The sequence below is a fragment of the Sus scrofa genome, chromosome 3 (genome assembly GCF_054392235.1).
Source record: "Sus scrofa isolate SSC_HxYL_T2T_F1_AM1 chromosome 3, Sscrofa_HxYL_maternal_Yorkshire_Landrace_v2.0, whole genome shotgun sequence".
NCBI classification, from domain to species: domain Eukaryota; kingdom Metazoa; phylum Chordata; class Mammalia; order Artiodactyla; family Suidae; genus Sus; species Sus scrofa.
Window position 1 is genome coordinate 122,343,824 of NC_139385.1, and position 21,693 is coordinate 122,365,516.

The following is a 21,693-nucleotide window of genomic DNA, read 5'->3' on the forward strand; positions in this document are numbered from 1 at the left end:
GTTAAAAAGAGGGAGTTCCTGGTGGCTTAGCAGTTGAGGACCAGGCATTGGCACTGCTGTGCCTCACGTCACTGTGGTGGCGTGGGTTCAATCCCTGACCTGGGAACTTCCACATACCATGGGTGTGGGCGAAAAAAAACAAAAGAAGTAGTCAAAAAAGAGAAGGTAAACCACATAAAATGGTATGGATTAGACAAACTTAATAGCTGACTTCTCAAAAAATTGACAGAAGACAGAAAACAGTAGAATTATATTGTCAATGTACAGGGAGAAAATTATCTTTCAAACTAAAAATTCTACCAATTTTTAGTTTTACCCACTATAACTATCATTAGAAAAGACAGACAAAAACAGAGTTTTTGACAAAGCCTCTCTAAAAGAAATTTTTAGCAATACAGATGAGGTAGAAAACAAAATTACTTCAAGTAGAAGTTCTGAAGATTAATGACTGAAGATATTGGTGAATAAGTGTGAGCACATTAAATAAATATTGATTATACAAAAGCTATTAAAATAATGTGAAACTTGTGGGAAAAATAAAATAGAAACTGAGTAACTCAGTTCCTAAGGATTTTCTATTATTTGGGAAAGAGTAAACATAATGATTAACTTTAGACTTTGCCAAGTATGTATGTCAAAGTACCTAGAGTAACTACTAAGAAGCATATTCATAGAGTGTTACTTTTATACAAGTAGAAAATGAAATGAAAAAAAAAGGGGAGGCAGGAATATAGCTATAACGAAGTCAAGAAAGAAAAGCATTTAAGTACAAAAAGGTTGCAAAATTAGAAAACAAATACAATAACAAATAAATCCAAATATATTAGTAATTAAAATGAACATAAATAGGTGAAACTCAGGTTAAAGGAAAAATATTCTCAGACCATATTTTAAAAAAACTAAATCCAGTTATATTCTATTTAGAAAATATTCCAAATATAAGGACATAGAAAGGTTAAAGCAATGGCTTAAAAAAGATTTTTTAGGCAAATACGTAACCACAAGAAAGCTGATATAAGGTAAAAGGAATTATTATAAAGCAGTATCACTTATATTAACACCTAAAAATGAAACATGTAGGTATAAATCTAAGAAAACATGTACCAAGTTTATATAAGGAAAATTATAAAACTCTGATGAAATAAATTAAAGACCAGAATAAATGGAAACATATTATTCCATGTTAATTGACAGGAAAATTCAATACCGTTAAGATGTCAGTTCTTCCCAGGTTGATCGACACATTCAATGCAATCCCAATCAAAATCCCAGCAAATTATTTTGTAGACATCAACACACCATTTGCAAAGTTTATATGGAAATGCAAAAAGCCAAGGATAACCAGCGCAATACTGAGGGAAGAAGATCAAAGTCAGAATACTAACACCACTAAACTTGAAGAATTTCTATAATGCTACAGTAATCAGGACAGTGTGGTATTGGCAAAAGAGAAGACAAATAAGTCAAGAGAACAAAACGGAGAGCCTAGAAATAGACCCTCATAAACATGGTCAACTGACCTTTGACAAAAGAGCAAAAGCAATTCAATAGAGAAAGGATAGTCTTTTCAACAAATATGCTCAAACAACTAAACAGCCACATACAAAAAAAAAAAAAAAAAAAAAAAAGAATTTAGGCATAGACCTTACAGGGGATCATAGATAGAAATGTAAAATGCAAAAATACAAAACTTGTAGAAGATATAACATAGGAGAAAAGCAGAGTGACTTTGGGTTTGGTGATGACATTTTAGATACAGCACCAAAAGCTTAAGTCATGAAAGAAAAATTTGATAAACCTGGACTTCATTAAAATAAAAAGCTTCTGCTCTGTGACAGACACTGTTAAGACAATGAAAAGACAAGCCACAGACTGAGAGAAAATATTTGCAAAACACATCCTAATAAAAGTCCAGAATCTAAAATATACAAAGCACTCTTAAAACTTAAAAACACCTTTTAAAAATAGGAAAAAGATATGAATGGACACCTCACCAAAGAAGACATAGAGATAGCATATAAGCATATGCAAAGATCCTCTACATCTGTTATGGGCTGAACTGTGTGTCCCCCCACCACTAAAATTCAGATGTCGCCGTTCCAACCCCCAGTTCCTCAGAACATGACTGTATTTGGAGACAGAGTCTTTAAAATGGTAACTGTGTTAAAATGAGACCAGGTGGGTGGGGCCCTAAGCCACATGACCAATGTCCTTACAAGAAGAGAAGAGGACACATAACACACACAGAGGAAAAGACCCTGTGAAGACTGGGAGGAAGAGAGCCATCCCCAAGGCAGCAAGAGAGGCCTTAGAAGAAAGCAACCCTGCCAACGTCTTGATCTTGGACATCCAGCCTCCTGAATTCTGAGAAAATAAATTCCTACTGTTTAAGCCACCCACATGGTACTTTGTTATGCTTTGTCATGCAAACCAATATGGCCTCAAAAGTCATTAGAGAATTTCAGATTAAAACAAGATACCTAAAAACACACCTATCAGAACGGCAAAAATCCATGGGCCATAAAATTACTTTTAACAAATGTTTAAGAATTGGTATTAAACAAATCACTCTTTCGTAGGTGGTTATCCATATGGAAAAAAATAAAACCGGATCCTTACTATATACAAAATCAATTCCAGGTAAATTGATAAATATGAAAAGCAAAAATATAAAAACTTTTAGAAAGCAATGTAGGAAATGAGCTTTATGGTAGCTATTTTAGGAAAAGTTTTCTTAAGATAAAACACGCAAAAACTTAATGTCTTGCTATTTTGACTACTTAAAAATTAGAACTACTCTTCAAAAGACGCCAAAAAAGGGAGGAGCTTTGAGGGGGGCAAGAGACAAATTAACAACTCGGAAGGATATTTGCAACAAACAAAACTAACAAAATATTAGTGTCCAGAATACATAAAGAAACCTACATACTAATAAGATAAAAACAAACCAGCCAAAAGAAAAGTGGGCAGTAGACTTGGAAAGGCATGTCATAAAAGAAGAAATGTATGTGATCTATAAACATGAAGACAGACTCAACCTCATTTGTAATCTGAAAAATGCACATTAAAACCACAAGGAGATACAACAGTTACATCCATTAGATGGGCAAAGACTCCTGAATCGAACAAGACCAGTGTTGGTGAGGGGAGGAGCAACAGAGACTTTATCCACTGCCCGCGTGAATGCTCTGACACACCGAGGAAGGGTGAAGATGCAGACAGCCCGTGCCTGGCAATCCTAGACAAACATCTGCAAATGTGCACAACAGCGTAGTTGCTAATAGTTAAAAACAACACGTAACCCAAATATCCATCAAATATAGGATCAACAATGTCTTTTAATGGAACACTAAATAACAAAATAGCGAACAACAAGAAAAACTAAACATATTATTTATTGACATATCGACATATGGGGGACAGACATAAAGAAAACCAAGGGAATAACTCACATAAAATTCAAGAAGCATAAGCCAAGGACAGGGTATATGAAAAGGGAGGCAGATGAGACAGGGGGATAATATTCAAATGTCTCTACAGTCCACACCGATAATCATCTTCTTTAGCTATAGCACGGGTAAGAGATGTTGCTTTATGGTTCATAAACTATACAGACATATTTCACACACTCTTGTGTATACACAGACACTCCACAATAAAAATTTTTCAAGGAATAAAAGCAAAGGAATAATGGTTGGGAATATAAAACTGTGTAATCTTACCAGGATAAGAATGATTCTGTTTATTTGAAGAAATTTCTGAAAGCGTATCCAAGGAGTCTGTTACTCTGTGAACAAAACACGTAAAGCAAATGTCATCAGAAGTAGCTGGTCTTCAGATTTAAGACTGGCACCTAACTGAGCGTTTCAAAGCCAATGGTTATTTCTTATTTCACTCATTTGGCAAACATTTACTGAGCATCTATTATGAGCCAGGAATGAACTTCAATCTAGCACCAGAAACAGGCAAAAATTTGACAGAAGAGGCCTTTGTTGTGTGAGGATAATTAATACAGAAAAGACAACTTCAAAGTAATTCTTTTCATTGCAAACAGGGGCATGACTTTGTTTCTTTGAAGCTTTATCTTCGAAGATGAAACTAAAAAAATGTGAAAAGTTTGTGTTAAATTTAACAAATGTTAAATGTTACAATTATAGTAAAAGCATCACATTTTTATATTAAAAAATATCAGCTGAGGCTAATATTTACAATTATAGTAAAAGCATCACATTTTTATATTAAAAAATATCAGCTGAGGCTATGCATATATATGATTTTTCTGATAAAACTGTTCGCCTAATACAATTCAACATCTTTTATTTTATACTTGACTTTGAGCACAATCATGAAGGTCACTTTCCCAACAAGTCTTTTTTTTATATATACAAATCATTCTTTATGTTTAAAAAGCCAATCCTAAGCCATTCTCATTTTCTTCCAATTGTTTACTGACCTAAAGCCTTCATTCTGTCAATCACTTGCGCCAGCACACCTTGTTACCATCAAGAAATCCTGCAACTCTTGCAATATTTGCGATTTCATCTTGCAATTCACATGCATCATTTTTACATACTATATAACATACAGCAATCAATGAGAGACTAATGAAAGCAAAGAATATGACTTGATGAAGAGGACAGACACTTGAATTAAGTTGTGATGGAGAGTTGAGAACTTAATTCTAGAAGTGATCAGTTCATTAGTAATAAGTACCTAATGGCATGAACTAAAAATAAGAAAATTACCACTATGCTGATAAAAACCACTTGAGCAAAAAATAGATAGACAGACAGATAGATAGACAGATAATGATTCGATCAAGTCAGTGAGTCTCAGAATTTCTCTAAAGAAACAGTGGTTGATATATATATGTTAACAGAAGAAAAAGTATTAACTACATAGATGATAGATGAGTGACAGCAGAAAGCCATCCAGTAGAGGAAATAACCTGTGCAAAGGTTCTGGGACAGGAGGCACATTTTTTTTTTTTAATGGAAATGTTAAAAACAGCTCAGTTACAATCTGCGGATTGTAAGGTGCAATGTAAGGTGAAGCTGTGATGGTCACCACGGGATGGACTGTTCTCAAGAGTCCCTAGTTTAAAATTCTTCTTTCTTAAAGATCAGTGGTGTCTTTAAAGAGCTCCAAAGCTGGTTTAAATTAGAAACTCCTCAAAATCAGGCACCATGTCTGTTTTATTTGCTTATAGAATGCCTAGCACAGCACAAAGTGCTAAAAGACACTTAATAGTATTTGATGATGATGAATGAGACAATCAGAAGATGACAGGAAGACAGCTGGATAGAGACAGCAGTTCATTTAGAGAGAGAGCCCTGCTTCTTCTAAGACAAGGAGGCTGCTTTTAGATGAATCACCTTAAGGAAGACCAAATAGATGGCAAAAAAAAATTAAAAAGTAAAAAATATGTGTGCCATAAACAAAGCAAGAAAAAGAAGATAAAGCCAGGAGAGAGAAAGTGGCTTTACAATGTAACAAAGAAGGAAGCTGTTACAGCATTAAAAAAAAAAAAAAAAAAAAAAAAAAACTGAATGGGATTTAATCAATATTTACTGTGCCTACAACATGCCAAACTATGTTCTTTGAGTCATTAAACATGAAACAAAGAACTCCAGTCCTCATGACTAAGAGACAAATAAAACTTTTAAGAGGCTATAGCAATGTGTTAATGAAGATTTGTTCAAAGTAATATGAGAATCCAGAAGGCTGACTGGGGATTCAGTATGGATTTCATTCCCAAATCAATCTAGAAGATATTGGTCCTGAAGAAAGTCACTGAGCCTCTTTTAACCAGTATAAGGTAATGGTTAAGAGCACACATTCTTATTCTAGACTACCTGGGCTCAAATCCCCACTAGCTAGGGAGCTGTGCACAATTACACAGCTCACTTAACCTCTCTGTGCCTTACTTTCCCCACCTGTGAAACAGGGATCATTACAGTACCTGACACACAGGACTGCTGCAGGGAGTAAATCAAACAGTGCCAACACATGTAAGTGCTATTAGCTATGACCTCTTTTTCTTCATTTACAAAGTAACTACCAAAAACCCCCTGGCAAACTGCAAGGGTTAGGAGAAAACGACAACAAAATCGCAAACCTGGGCTAAGTCTGGCTCCACCATTAACAAGCATGAGAGAGCAAAATACCCCAGCCCGAACTTGCAGCCCTGACACAAGGGTTATTTTGAGCTGAAGACATCTGAAAATCAACCAATGCAGGAAGGGGCTATCTCTGAATTCCCTTTATCTGCATAAACAGATCTTCAAAAAAAAAAAAGAACTCAATTGTCATAAATGCCCTCCCCCCCCAAGGGGTTTCATCAAGCGGGGAAGACTGACTCTCATCACAGGAGGAAAGACGAGGAGTTAACATCACACCCAGACAGACACCCCATCCACGTTCCTAAGTGCCCGCTGATCTTCCCTAATCATCACCTGCTCTCCCATTAGTGGCCATTCTCCCCGTTCCTTTCTCCTGTTAGGATGGTCTATCAATTCTCCAATCTCACCAATCTCACCATTCCTTTGGGCGTTCACTGCTTTCTGTGACGCCTCCCTGCACGTAAAATTAAAATTTAATAAAAGCGTATGACTGTTCATCTGCCTGTTGTGAGTTTCATTCACAGACTCCCCCCTCTCCACCAGCTAGTGAACCTAAGATGATAGAGGACAAGTTCCATTCCCTACACTAGCTATAGGGCCTTAGCAAAGTCACTATATCTCTTGCAACTTTTCTTCACCTGCAAAATTGGAATGATCATGATACCTTACACCCGCCAGGTCTGGGGACAGTAATGAAGTACGTGGTGCACAGCTTGTCACTTACTAAATGCTCAATAAATGTGTGTACAGATCCTCCTCAACTTACAATGCAGCTACGTCCCAACAAACCTATCTTCAGCTGAAAACATATTTAAATCTCTGAACCCACTGAACATCACAGGTTAGTCCTGCCCACCTTGTATGTGCTCAGAAGACTTACGTTCGCCTACAGGTGGGCAAGAGCATCTACCACAAAGCCCTTTTTACAGCAAAATGTTGAATGTCTCCTGTAATTCACTGAATACCGTACTAAAAGTGAAAAACACGCTGTGTGGGTACAGAAAGGTCCTAAGTGTATGGGTTGTTTGCCCTTGTAACCACGAAGCTGACTGGGAGCCGTGGCTCGAGGCCGCTGCCCAGAAGCACGACAGCATATCAGACTGCGTATTGCAAGCCCGGGGAAAACAATCAAAATTCAAAGTTCGACGTACAGTTCTACCAATTGATGATTTTTGCACCATCATAACGCCAAGAAATCACGAGCTGAACAATCATAAGTCAGGGACTATCTGTAATTATTCTTATCCAGCTTACCTGACCAAATACTTAGCAGGATCAGATGAAACAACATTTAAGTGAAGGTACTTTCTAAACTGCAAAGTATTACATGTTAAATGCTATCAAATCGTAAATAATAAGAAAAGAATTATATTAAGTACATCATAAAAGAAGAAAATGAACACAAAAATTATATGTAACTGTTCAATGAGAAAAACAAAGTGAAAAGAAAACGGATATAAAAACTGTTAAACTTGCCAGGAGCTAGTCACACAGTCTAGTTGGAAGGGAACGGGACAGGCCTCCCTGAGATGGAAGGTCTGGTCTCATGATTGTGACTACACCATACATGCTATTTCCTATTTAAAGATCAGTATCCCAGTTCCCAGCCACTGGAAAGTTATGCCAAGCCAACTTTCAGCACATGAAGTCATTTCACGTAATGGTACCTGGAATTTCATGAGAACCACTTTCTGCTCAACTTATTTTTTAAAAACCAGACTGAGCCGGTACAAAGGTGTCCTCTCCTCAGAGGAAACACCGAGGAGGTTTATTATCTATAAATCCTTGAAGCTTCACTTCCCCCAAAGATCTACTGCCTATCTATTTTTGAAAACTAAAGAAATCAGAGGAAAAAGCCATTTTGGTTCCATTAGGTTTGTGGGAGAATGAATGGGGTGCCTGCTGGCAGGAAATTTAATGTAGTTAGGATGTGACTGAAGCAATCAGAGAGCATTTTTACTTTTGTTTGCATGACAGATTAAGCTTGCTGCTCTCACTGTTCTTAGCTGCAAACGCCACTTCTAATAGCCTACACATACTCATAGGGTTTGCAAATGAGGAATAAAGGAGGCTTTTAAAATTCCAAATCCTCAGCAAAGCAAATTTAGCTTCCCATGAGCCTTCCCTCCGAAGAAGGTGGTTGGTTAACCCCTTGAAAGAAGACATGGGCTAGAGTCAGTGCACATCTTTATAAAACAAAAAACTGGGGACTCTACTAAAACCCACTGTGCATTACAAAAAGTTCTTGTGAATGAACATAAATTTCATTGTTCTTACCTTTGAACCCTGGATGGGGGAGCAAATATTCCATATCTTGGGGAACAACTAAAATACTGCACACCTCCAACGGAACCATCATTCTTGCCGTGGGGTTTCTCAAGCTCTATTCCATACCAATAGCCTAGAATAAGAACACTGGATTTTAAAAGCAACTTCACTTTATCTAAAAGAGTAAAAAAAAAAAAAAAAAAAAAAAAAAAGAAAGAAAGAAAAGCAAAAGAAAAGAAAAAGAAAAGGAGTTCCCATAGTGGCTCAGTAGTTAATGAATCCCACTAGGAACCATGAGGTTTTGGGTTCGATCCCTTGCCTTGCTCAGTGGGTTAACGATCCGACGTTGCCATGAGCTGTGGTGTAGGTTGCAGACGCAGCTCGGATCCCACGTTGCTGCATCTTTGGCGTAGGCTGGCAGCTACAGCTCCGATTAGACCCCTAGCCTGGGAACCTCCATATGCTGCTGGTGCAGCCCTAGAAAAGACCAAAGAATAAAATAAAATAAAATAAAATAAAATAGTTATGCTATTATACAAACCCAAAATCTAGATAGTTTAACATTCTCACAAATAACCCAAATGATGGAAGATCATCATGATCATTAAATTTTCAAATGATAAAATGATAAAACAAACTTTGAAAAATTGAAAAATGAAGCAGAAAATCATTTCACAAGCATAATCGCAGAGTTTCACATTAAGGTTGAAAGATAAAATGCACAAACACAAAGTTGGCGAGGATTAGCTATTATACAAATAGCATATGACCAAAATATATCTAAAAGCTATAATAAGAAGTTGCCCTTAACTCGGTAATATAGTCTGTTTAAAATGAGAGCACAGTAGTATAATACTGAGATGCATAAATCATAAAATGAATATGCAAGCTTTTCATTTTACTCTCCTAATATTAGAATACCACAAACAGCTCTTAAATAATTAAAGAGGGACAAAAATAATATGAGAAACATGACTGGTGTTTGACTTCACTGGTGACGCTTTCATTTTTCTACTACTCAGGACAAAAAAAAAAAAAAAAAAAAGCCATTTTTAACCTAAATGAAAAGATTTAGGGTAGCTAATAGGAAGAATTTTCTAAAAGGCTTTTAAGTATCTTAAAAGGTCCATCTGAGGAGAGTAATAGGATTTCCTTTTCTAGAGAGCATAAAATTAAAGCAGTAAGGTCACTTTTAGTGTGGTAAATATTAGGTAAATGGACATATACTCCTAGAGTAATGGCTCTGGACGAGCATGCTTCCAGACCTGTTAAAAGGACCCACTAACCCCCTCATTTCTTTTCTACTCATTTTTATTTAAAAGGAGAATGTGGTAGTAATTGTATTTGGTCTCTTAGAATGAGCATCGAATAAAAAAATAAAGATATAGCATTGAGGACCTTATTACTCAGATTAATAGTTCAAAGAGTCAATTATATAACCTCTGAAATGACAACCTAGGAGTTCTTAATGTTTTCCCCCTTACGTTCATGAAGACGACACTTGGATCCATTGTCAACACTGGAGTTTGGGTTGAAAAGACTAATGCAATGCATGTGACTGTCTTTTATACTTAAACCGGCCTCCTGTGCACAAGCAGAGGGATGTATACAAGCCTACTGCTCAGCCAAACTGAAGCTCGGAAAACAGGTCATCCCACCTCTGAACGTTGTTACTCTGGCTGCCACTGTTATTTCTGAGGCCGCCGTTAAAATTTTCCAAGTTTTACTTCCTTCTGCCTTTGATGCTTTCCTATATAACTTTCGCATTTTCCCATTTTAATACACCATATATCGTTGATACATATTCACCATGTAACGCTTAAAAGTGTGTAGCACACGACAGGAAGACATTATGGCAAGAGTTAGCAATAGTGACCATGCCCTGTCTGACAGTGGTGAAGAACAGACATCTTCCCATCTAAATGGCAATTTGGGGAGTCCCCACTGTGGCTCAGTGGTAACGAACCCAACTAGTATCTGTGAGGATGAGGGTTTGATCCCTGGCCTCGCTCAGTGGGTTAAGGACCTGGTGTTGCCATAGCTGTGGCTTAGGTTGCAACTGCAGCTTGGATCTGATTCCTGGCCCAGGAACTCCATATGCTGCAGGGTGGCAAAAAAAAAAAAAAAAAAAAAAAAAAAAGTCAACCTATTAACCAAACAATTAAGTGTATCCAAATGAACTGAACCATTCAAGTCTTGTTTTATATAATCAGAGAAAGGAAACTATGGAAAAATAACCTACCTTTGGGCTTTTATTTAAGAACTATATTAAGAACATTCTAACTAATCTCAATTACTACCTGGGGCCCTAAGAGAGACACAAACTTCTAAAATATATGTAACATATTTCCAATCAATTAGTTGGACTGCAATTATAAACAGCACTAATGAAACAAGCATGCCTTGGGAGAAAATTCTCCATGTTTCTGCATGTCTCAAGGACAGAGGCACTGACCCTCTTTTCATGGGTGTCTGCAGAGAGGACAGCCTTGGAGGGCAGAGACAGTCTCCCCACAACACAAAAGACTTTATACTGTCTAGTATAAAGTTTAGACTCCTTAAGCTCGGGGCTCCACTCCTGCAGCATAAACCACTGGGTGTGCACCTATTAGCAGGCCCTCTCTCTCTTACCCTCTGGGAACTGGGGCTCAGGAAACAAACACAAGAAAATAAGGCCACACTGGCTACTGTGACTGCTAAGAGCACTGAGGGCCAGTCTCCGACCCAGGAGCCTAGCATCTTCTGCCAGCATCCAGGGGGCTGCAGCAATCTAGCATGTTAGGTTGCAGATGGGCTAAAATCTCAGATCCTCCAGAGTTCTTGACTGGATGCTACAAACTTAAAATAAATAAATAAATAAATAAAAATTTTAAAAAATCAGTGTTCTAGGTAACCTTTTCCTAAAATGCTGCAATGCCACCGTGTGTCAAAACAGCATACTGCTATTTAAAACATACAAACAGGATTTATTCAACTGCCTTCTATTTGAAATTATAATCACTGAAAATACAAAAGATACATAATCTTTGCTTTTGGAAGCACAACATTAAGTCTAGATTGGAAGGAATATATAAATACACAAACATGCATTTTTCAGGTCCCAGGGTATGCAAAACCTTTTTTCATTTTCCTTTGAACCCCTTTGCTTTTTTCTCCAAGCCACTCTGTGAAAGCTATATGCAGTAAACTCATTATCTACTCCTGTTAACGATTATCCTTAGCACAAATCTAATCCTAAAATGTTTTCTCTGTTACTTAGCACACTTGGCAATCCATGAGAGCAGAACTGGAGAGTAATAACTAATTTTAACATTAGATAATTTAAAATACAATTGGCAGAAAAAATTCATGAATAACAGTCAACCTGAGTCAAATGAGTCTGCATTTTAATCAACGTTTTACATTTTTCTGTGCCACAGCTGCCATTCTTAAGAACTGTTCATCGAGAATTCTCTGTAAGTCAATTTCATTTACACGTAACATTTTAGACCTTTTGTATTCCAAAGGATTCAAGTTAGGCAAAGAATATACAGATGAGTTACCTGGAGCAAAGTTTGTTGTCCCAAAGAACTTAATGGTTCCAATTCTCTGGCCTACCACCAACACCCTATCTCCAAGGCGGAGTTCTCCTTCACAACTCGTACTATTTGCTATAGATGTTGCTGAGGAATTCAAACCTGTTTGGGGTTGGTGGGGGAAGGGGGCAGGGCAGGAAAAAAGAAAAAACAAAGGGAAACTCAAAAAGCACATTAGCCAGAAAGTTGCTATGTATTCTAAGCAGTCTCGTTAGTTGGAGATTTCAATACGGGCTATCTTTCCTTAAACACAGCATCTACAGCCTGTATCACACATGTGAGGTCAAGCTGTTCAAAAGACATCTGAAGGGTTTCCTGAGACAGTCATCGCCATGGGAACTTATACATGATTCCTGACGAGGTATCAGCTTTATCCCAACCTCCTGGGGGCATCCTCTACTAGAACAGAGGTCAGCACATCTTTTCTGTCAAGGACTACAGAGTAAATCTTTTAGGCTTTGCAAGCCATACTACTCTGTCACAACCACTCAACAGCGGACAGAGACAAAAGGGGCACGTGTTCCAATAAAACTTCATTTACAAAAATAGGTGATAGGTTGGATTGGGCCCATGGGCTGCCAATTCCTGTTATAGTAAAATGCTAGAATCATAGTAGGTCAGTGGGGCTCAGAGTAAACGGTACATATAGAAATGCACTCCAAAGTGAAATTGCTGCAAGAGTCCAACTGCCCCAAATTGATTTCTTATTAGAAACAGGGAGTTCCCATTGTGGCACAACAGAAACCAATCCCACTAGTATCCATGAGGATGCAGGTTCGATCCTGGCCTTGCTCAGTGGGTCGGGGATCTGGTGTTGCTGTGAGCTGTGGTGTAGGTAACAGATGCAGCTTGGATCCCACGTCACTGTGGCTGTGGTGTAGGCCGGCAGCTGTAGTTCTGATTTTACCTCTGGTCTGGGAACTTCCACATGCCATGGATACGGCCCTAAAAAAAAAAAAAAGAAAAGAAAAAAGAAAAGAAGCAAAACCACTCGCTCCTCTCCTGGATTCAAACCTAAACCCTGAAAGGCCACTACTGAACATCAAAAGCCCTAGAGAGATGCTGTCTAGAAAGCTATCCAATTGTAACAGAGACGAGGTGGGCTGTGACAGATCCGAGTGGCTGTCACCTGGGAAGGCCTAGGGAGCCCTGCAGAGGGTGTGGGATAGAGAGTAAGTGATACTGTTAACAGAGAGACATTAAAAACACAGCCACAAACCCACGGAGAAGATCTGCATACAGTGTGTACGGAAAAGTCCTAGCCCCTCATGGTAACTAACTTAACGTTTCCCAAGCACTTCACAATTTACAAAGTGCTTTTCTTGAGAATTATAATCATAGATCAGATGCACACTCAGGGATTAACCAAGATACGGTGTTCACAGGTAGTAGGGGCACACCTGGCTTAAAACCCGGACCCTGTGACCAGAACCCCTCACGTCTGTCCCCACGCTGTTTGCAGACAACAGACCAGGAGAGCAAGTTCTACAGGGGATATAATGGGGCTGAGCTCACAGGCTTCCTCCACACCCTCTCCCTTCCCTCAATCCCTTCTTTCTGGGCCTTTTTCTCCTGAATTCTTTGCCCTAACTTCCCAATAACGGCAGCCTTCGGCTCCCTCACGCGCAGATCCAGCCACTCGCTCCAGAGGAGATGCCTCTGGGGCTCCCACAGGGACGTTCTCTCACGCGTCTCCCATTCTCTCTCCCTCCCTTTAAAGAGATCCTCTTTCTCACGTGAATTGATAACTCATTTCATCTTCACTATTATTTAAGTCTACCAACCCCCAAATTTACAAAAAGAAAAAAAAAAAAAGGTTACATATGTAGGCACACTGGAACTACTTTACTTGAGGGGTGAAAAAGACAATTCTGTACCCACACACACAAATGTCAAAATCAAGTCACTATCAAAAGCCCAAATTCGAAATAAAGGCGGCCTTATTAAGAGGTGAATAAAAGGAGGACAGACAGAACCGTGACATCACCGCAACGACTCTCCTCTGTTCCTCACAGCATTCAAGGGAAACTAGTTTCAGGGAAAGGGAAATCTAGTCAGAAAATAAATATTCCCGGTAAACAATTCAAGCAAAACTTCCACGTTCTCCACTTTCAGAGTCTCAACTTCTTTATTTTTATTTTTTATTTTTTGCCTTTTTCTTTTTTTAGGGCTGCACCCGTGGCATATGGAGGTTCCCAGGCTAGGGGCTGAATCGGAGGTATAGCTGCCGGCCTACACCTCAGTCACAGCAACGCCAGATCCAAGCCGCATCTACGACCTGCATCACGGCTCACGGCAACGCCGGATCCTTAGTCCACTGAGAGAGGCCAGGGATTAAACCTGCGTCCTCATGAATGCCAGTCAGATCCACTTCTGCTGAGCCATGGCAGGAACTCCCAGTCTCAACTTTTAAGTTTATTATGTCAGTGTTTCTGCTGAGGATTTGTTTGAGTTTTCCCCCCCCGTATAATAAAGTATCTTAAATAGAAAAAAAAAATCTTGTCATGAACATTTTCTATGATAAGATGATGGTTCAGAATAAGTATTAAAAGTATCAGAAAAAGAACCTAGTAATTATTATGAGGCTCATTAAAAACAAGGTACGCCCACAATGGCTCCATTTCCTTTCTGGATAGGTTTGCTGTGCAGGCAAATAAGCAAAGTGCATAAATTCAATATATATATATGTTGATTTCAACAAGAAAAACTGTTTCCTGTGCCTTACACTTAACCGAAGAAATGGTGGGCTGAATGACAGCATGCAGGCTTCATAGAGAACTGGTTATCATTGTCAACGTCTCCTACCCAGTTGTAAACAATGACTTGGCTAAAAATAGAAGAAGCATGCTTTTTAAATAAGAAGATGACATGGAAGTGTGTGGAAAAGCTACATGCAAATCTCAGAGGGACAAAAATTCGAACATTAAGTTAAAGGAACATGAATGTAAAGTCCTGTATGGAGACACAAGATAAAGGCTCTGTCTGAGCTAAAGGTACAGTGTGGTCCCCAAAACCACATGAGCAGCCTCAGACAGGACTTGTACTGAGAGGCAGTGATTCAGCTCTCTACCAGCTGGCCAGGAGGTGTCTGGGGACCCTAGGCAGCATGAGAAAGGGCGAAAGTCCTCAGGATGGAGGCAGGTCCCAGCAGCAGCAGCAGAAAAACATCAGACCAACCTAAGGGTGAAGTCCAGGGATGCCACTTGGAAGCTGCCATGGTTCTCCAATGCCAGACCTCCCTAAGCCTCGGATGCCTCATTCATAAACTGAGGGTGAGCATTACAGTACCTACCCCTTAGGTTTATTTACATAAAGTATATAAAATGCCTTTAATAGTACTTGAAATAGCAAATAACATGTCCTAGCACGCTAGTTATTATTATTAGGTTTAGATTAGAAAAGAGGTAAGTAAAGAGAGAGAACAGACCGTATAGTTTCCAGGTATCTGAGGATCTGTCATAAAGTTCTAATGTGAACCCTACAGGGGCTGGAGCCTTAGACACATGAGGAAAAGAAGAAGTCAGTCCAGACAAGGAAAAGAGCAAGAGCATGAGGAGAAAGGCAGAGAGATTCGAGGGTGCTGACCAAGGGGTGGGGGTGGTGGGGTGGGGGGAGCCAGGGAAGGGCAAGTAGTTCAATCTGACGGAAGTAAAGGGTTCCTTCTACACAGTTAAAAAGAGCAAATCTACTTACAAACAAACCAAGATAAAAAACACCAAGAAAGCCTGGTTGAAAAAGCCATAGATACCAGCACTGGCTCTAGACGAGACAGAAGGGCTTTTGCTCATTGTCTTCTTGTTATTGCCACGTGCACTCAGTTTCGTGGGCTGGCTCTGTTTGGGCTCCAAGGAGGATGCAGAAGAGGAGCTGCTGACGGATCCCAGCAGGGTAACTAGAGCAGGTAAAGGAAAAGAACGTGTCACAGGGCGGACAAGGACAAGTGAACCAATGAGAGGCTTTTCCGGGGAAATCCTTCTGAAGCTCTCCACTTAGCTTCCTCAATTGCAGACTCTCCCGTGTTGAATTAAATGCCTGATTTCTTCTAAATATACCATAGTTCATATGTACAAGATTTTATAACCCAAGCGACTTTAGGGACCCAAAGGATCCACACTATCTGATGACAGTCTTACACAGGACAGTGCTGCCACGTGATTGACTTCGACCAGCTCTCTGGAGTCCAGCGACTTTAGGGACCCAAAGGATCCACACTATCTGATGACAGTCTTACACAGGACAGTGCTGCCACGTGATTGACTTCGACCAGCTCTCTGGAGTCCAGTCCAGAGGTGAGAGGTCTCTCACCTCTACTTCAGATGCATTGGTAGAATCACATCTTATTTATATAAAAACATTATTAATTGTTTTAAGGTCATAAAAACTTAATATTAACATGTTTTGTGTTCACCTAAAGGCAAGCAGGAATACTTCTGAATTTTCTATTCATGCTCTATTCACCCAATGACTTGATAGCTAAAGACAACTTTAAATATTTTTATCTAGCCACCTACACTATGGAATTTCCTTTTATTCTCTTAATCTAGTTTAGTACTTTTTTTTTTTTTTTTTGGTCTTTTTTTCTTTGTAGGGCCACATCCGAGGCCTATGGAGGTTTCCAGACTAAGGGTCAAATCAGAGCTACAGCTGCAGGCCTATGCCACAACCACAGCAATGACAGATCCTTAACCCACTGAGCAAGGCTTGGAATCGAACCCATGTCCCCCTGGATACTAGTCAGGTTTGTTAACCACTGAGCCATGATGGGAACTCCTAGCCCAATACTTTTCTAATTTAGTTGTGTATGTAAGAATCAAAACAAAAGATTTTATTCAAAAAATATATGTACCTTATTATGAGTTGCTTAGGGGATTTTCAAGGGTAAATTTTTACTGTAATGATTTTTTCCTTACAAATTTTATTTTTTATTACTTAATGAATTTTATTACATTTACATGTGTACAACAATCATCTCAACCAAATTTTATAGCATGTCCATCCCAAACCCTCAAACTTTAAAATTTAGCCTAATATAAGCTATATCACTATTCTATTTCTTTTTATGGCCAAATCTGTGGCATATGGAAGTTCCCGGACTAGGGGCTGAATCGGAGCTGCAGTGGCAGGTCTACACTGCAGTTTATAGCAACACTGGATCCTTAACCCACTGAGCGAGGCCAGGGGTTGAACCTGCATCCTCAAGGACACTATGTCTGGTTCTTAACCCTCTGAGACAAAAAATTGATGGTTTCACTGGTGTGTGCAGGCAAATTCATTATAGAAGACTGCCTATGTAGATAGTGAACATTGGACAAGTAAAAACTTGTGCAAATCATTACAGCAATTATTCATTTAAGTGAGAGTCAGACAGTAATACCTCTCAGTCACTGGTATTCTGAAAATAACTGCCCCAACTATACTCCTTCGAAGTTCTACCAGTAGATTAAATTTTGAGAACAAAAGTTATAAATTATATACCATCTTTCTCTGTTCCAGTTTTCAATTCTTCACCAGGAGGCAATGAAAGTGTTGATTCTGAAGTACTATCTTTTTTTGAAGTCATTAATCCTAGGACACAGAAACAAAACACTTTCAGCAAGAAAGAATTTTGTTTAATGTCAAACATAAAAATGTATTTGTTTTTTAAAAGTACGGACATCCCTCATTATCTAAATCTTATCTACTTCTAAAAACATGTTGGGTAATAAATTCACATATGGAGGGGGCCAATATTTCATTATTTAAAGGAAAAAGAAAATAATGTATTCCTACCCCATCTGAAATCCCCAATTTCTGCAGTATTACTCAAATATCTTTTTTTTTTTTTTGGCTATACCCATGGCACATGGAAGTTCCCAGGCCTGTAAAGTATCTTTTAAACCTATTTTAAAATAAACTAAGACATGGTCAGTTAGCTCAGCTGGTTAGAGCATGGTGCTAATAAAAATCCACCAAGGAACTCAAAATAACATAAAGCATTTAAAACACAGCTATCTATCTGTCTGATACTTAATGTACCCATTAGTGTGTTTGCACAATTCCAGCAGGTAAAGCAAACCTAATACAGCTATGACAGCTGCATACTTGCCAAGACATGCAAAAAACTGATGGTTTCACTGGTGTGTGCAGGCAAATTCAATATAGAAGACTGCCTATGTAGATAGTGAACATTGGGCAAGTAAAAACTTGTGCAAATCATTACAGCAATTATTCATATAAGTGAGAGTCAGACAGTAATACCTCTCTGTCACTGGTATTCTGAAAATAACCGCCCCCAACTCTCACTAGAGCCCACTCTGACCAAAAAAAAAAAAAAAACAGAAAGAAAGGAGTTCATGAATAATATTCTACTTTATTAGGACCTCTGTTTCAATTCTACAAAACCAAACTATTTCAGTAAGAAGCCTAATGGACTACACTCAGTGTTGAATTCCATCAAACATCCATTCTAATTCTACTCACAAAGCGTTTGGGGGGAGAGCTGAGCTTGGCACTCTGAGTGTCATAAACAAAACAAGCCATGGTCCCAGCCCTAAAGGAAGATCTTTTCAATTTGGTGTGGTGTAAAGACATGAATAACTAAAACATGAAGACATGTTTGATACAAGCGCTAGCATAGAAAGAGGAGACAATAATCATGGTTATAAAGATAAATTAATGCCTCATCGAGACCATCAGATTCCAGTTCATCATCACTGATTATGAGAGAAATGGAAATCAAATGACAAGGAGGGACCACCTCACATAGATCAGAACGGCCGTCCTTAAAAAGTCTACAAATAACAACTGCTGGAGAAGGTGTAAAGAAAATGGAAGGATTGGGAGTCTGAGATTAGCAGATGCAATGGATAAACAACGAGGTCCTACTGTACAGCACAGCGAACTATATTCAGTATCCTGTAATGAACCACAATGGCAAAGAATATATCAAAGTATTTTTTTAAAAGATCACATTCTAATAGGGGTCTTGAGATAGACTTTTCTCAGAGAATATGGTCAGAATGAACTGAGGGTAAGCACTGTGAATGGACAAAAAGGAAAAAAAAAGCCTTAAAGATAAGGTCCAAGAAGGAGGAGTAGCTTGGCTTGGGGACGGGGGAGAAGTAAGATGGGTCATAGTAAAATCTTAGAGGAGGACAGTGCCAGCTAAGGAACCGCGGCCCTTCAGTGAGGAACGAGCCTCTAAGGGGCTTTGAAAAGAAGGGCTGGAGTGAAGAGTCGCAGGTGGATAACATTGCTGGACGTCGAGGTCTGGAAGGAAACTAGACGAGGAAGAGACTGGCCAGGAGGGAGGACAGAAGCACAAGAGCAGAAACCGGATGGAGGGCTGGGTGAGAGAGACTTGGTGAATGCAGCCCACGGAGGAAACTTCTTATTTTCAGTTATATTCTCCAGGTATAAAGTATCCATTTGAGTCTTCAATTTGAATTTTTTGAGATAACTAGAGATTCACAGGCAGTGGTAAAAAGCAGTATTGGGAGATCCTTCGTACATTTTGCCCAGTTTCCCCCAAAGGCGATGTTTTACAAAACTATAGCATAATATCACAACTAGGATACTGACAGTGGTACAATCCACTGATCTCAGATGACCTCAGTTGTGTGTGTGTGCGTGTGTGTGTGTGTGTGTGTGTGTGTGTGCACGCACATGTGTGTGTGCACAAGCATCATTTGGTTCTTTTTCATATCTTCATGTCTCTGCCAAAATTTTCCATTTGTCTCAAGAGTGTTCATCCTTAATTCTTAGAGGGTTATAATACACTCTTTGAAAATCTTTATCTGATAAACATCCGTGTCATCTCAGGGCGGGTATATTTTGACTGTGTCTTTTTCCTTGAGAGATGTCGAGATTTTCCTGGTTTTTCCTATTTGGAGTAATTTTGGATTGTTTCCTGTACATTATGACTATTCCCTTCACAGGACTCCGGATCTTATTTCAGTCCTACAGAGAATGTTGATTAGTTTTGTTCTGTTTGAGCAGGCACTCAACAGTTAGCAGGCAGTTCGGTTCAGGCTGGAAGTCCCTACCTACCTTCTGTGACTGTGGTTCCAACATCACAAAGCCTATGGGGACAGTTGCCAAAGCCTATTTGGGCCCTGTCTCCTGTGTTGTGCCACCCAGCGGTCAGGCTGAGACCTGGGCAGTGGTCTGTGCGGGAGACCCTAACCTGGGAGTAAGCCCACCCTTCTGACGTCACTTTCTTGAGCTCCCTCTCACCACGGTCTCCCTGACATTTTCCTCTTCCCGGGGGCACTCCTTGCTGATACTCTGGGAAGGATGCCTAGGCTTTCATTTCCCTTCTCTGTCATATAATCTTTTGACACTGACTCTGCCTATGGGGTCAAGCAGTGAGAAAAGAGAAGGAAAATGAATGATGATTCTATCCATGTTCTTGGGACCATAGTTTCTGCGGCCAGAGATAAGGGTTCCCTTCCCGTGGGGTTTAGGTGCCTGGCCAGCCCTGCCACTATTACAGCATGCGGGGCTGCCTAGGGACTGGGGGTAGGGGAAGAGCCAAAGTAATCAAAAAAGGAAACGGGATTTCTTCCACTTTCTATCTAGTAAGAGACCCCTTTTCTGCTCCTCAGACCAAAAATAGAGGGCTTCTCTTTGAGCTTTCTTTCCGTATCTGCTGTGCGCTTCTGGGTTTAAGGTTAAAAGGATACCATTTACAAGAGCATCAAAAGGATAAAGTACCTGGGAATTGAGCTAATAAAACAAGTACAAAATATCTATAGAGAACATTATAAAATTTTACTGAGTTTTTTTTTTTTTTTTTTTTAATGGCTGCACCTGTGGCACATGGAAGCTCTCAAGCCAGGGATTGAACCTGAGCCGTAGCTGTGACCTATGGCTCAGCTGTGGCAATGCCAGATCCTTTAATCTGCTGTGGCAGACCAGGGATTGAACCCAAGCCTCCACAGTGACCTGAGAGGCTGCAGTTGGATTCTTAACTCACTGAGCCTCAGCAGGTACTGCTTACTGAGATATTTTTAAAGGACTTAAGTAAATAAAGCAATATCCCAAGCTTATAATTAAAAGACTGGATATTATAAAGATGTCAGTTCTTCTCAAATTGATTTAAGGTTTAAGTGTAATACCAATTAAAACTTCAAAAAATCCTATTTTTTGACTATTTATTTGTCTAGAAGTTAACTTTCTCTTAAGGAACAAAAATAACTTTAATTTTGTGAAAAGCCCTTTTTTTGAGATGTAATTCCAGTTTGTCCTTGCAAAATAATATTTTCTTACCCTAGGTATATATTTATCACCTTCTTTATTTTTTTAGTTGACATACAATATTATATTAGTTTCAGGTGTACAGCATAGTGATTCAGCATTCATAGCCATTATAAACTGATCACAGTAAGTCTAGCTACCACCTGTCACTACAAAGTTATTACAATATTATTGACTGTATTCCCTCTGCTATACAGTCTATCACTGTAAAGGATCTTACAGCTAGAAGTTGGTGTCTCTCAATCTTCTTCACCTATTTTGCTCAACTCTCCACTCTTCTCTCAACAGATTTTTTTTAAAGAAACTTAACAGCTTATTTTAAAATTTATATGGAAGTATGATTTATATAGGCCAAACAGGAAAGATACTATTCGAGAATAAGGTAGGAAGCTTTCTTCTACTAGATATAAAGATTCATTTTGCAGGAGTTCCCTGGTGGCAGTTAAGGATTTGGCACTGTCACTGCTGTGGCTCAGGTTTGATCTTAGGCC

The 21,693-nt window shown here is 39.1% G+C and overlaps 1 protein-coding gene across 19 annotated transcripts in view; it reads right to left on the reverse strand.

Annotated features, from left to right (window-relative positions):
• Positions 1–21,693, reverse strand: part of CLIP4 (CAP-Gly domain containing linker protein family member 4) — an 83,204-nt gene that overhangs the window by 13,330 nt on the left and 48,181 nt on the right. For 9 of the 19 annotated variants that reach the window (XM_085019706.1, XM_085019701.1, XM_085019707.1 and 6 more), the window contains 5 exons: positions 17,441–17,530; positions 15,714–15,857; positions 11,933–12,067; positions 8,400–8,523; positions 3,723–3,787 (listed from right to left, as the gene is read on the reverse strand). In XM_085019706.1, the coding sequence (XP_084875832.1) occupies positions 3,723–3,787; positions 8,400–8,523; positions 11,933–12,067; positions 15,714–15,857; positions 17,441–17,530 (558 nt within the window). Of the gene's footprint in view, positions 1–3,722; positions 3,788–8,399; positions 8,524–11,932; positions 12,068–15,658; positions 15,858–17,440; positions 17,531–21,693 lie in introns of all 19 variants that reach the window. The other 10 variants (XR_014842347.1, XR_014842343.1, XR_014842344.1 and 7 more) reach the window with 2 other exon arrangements.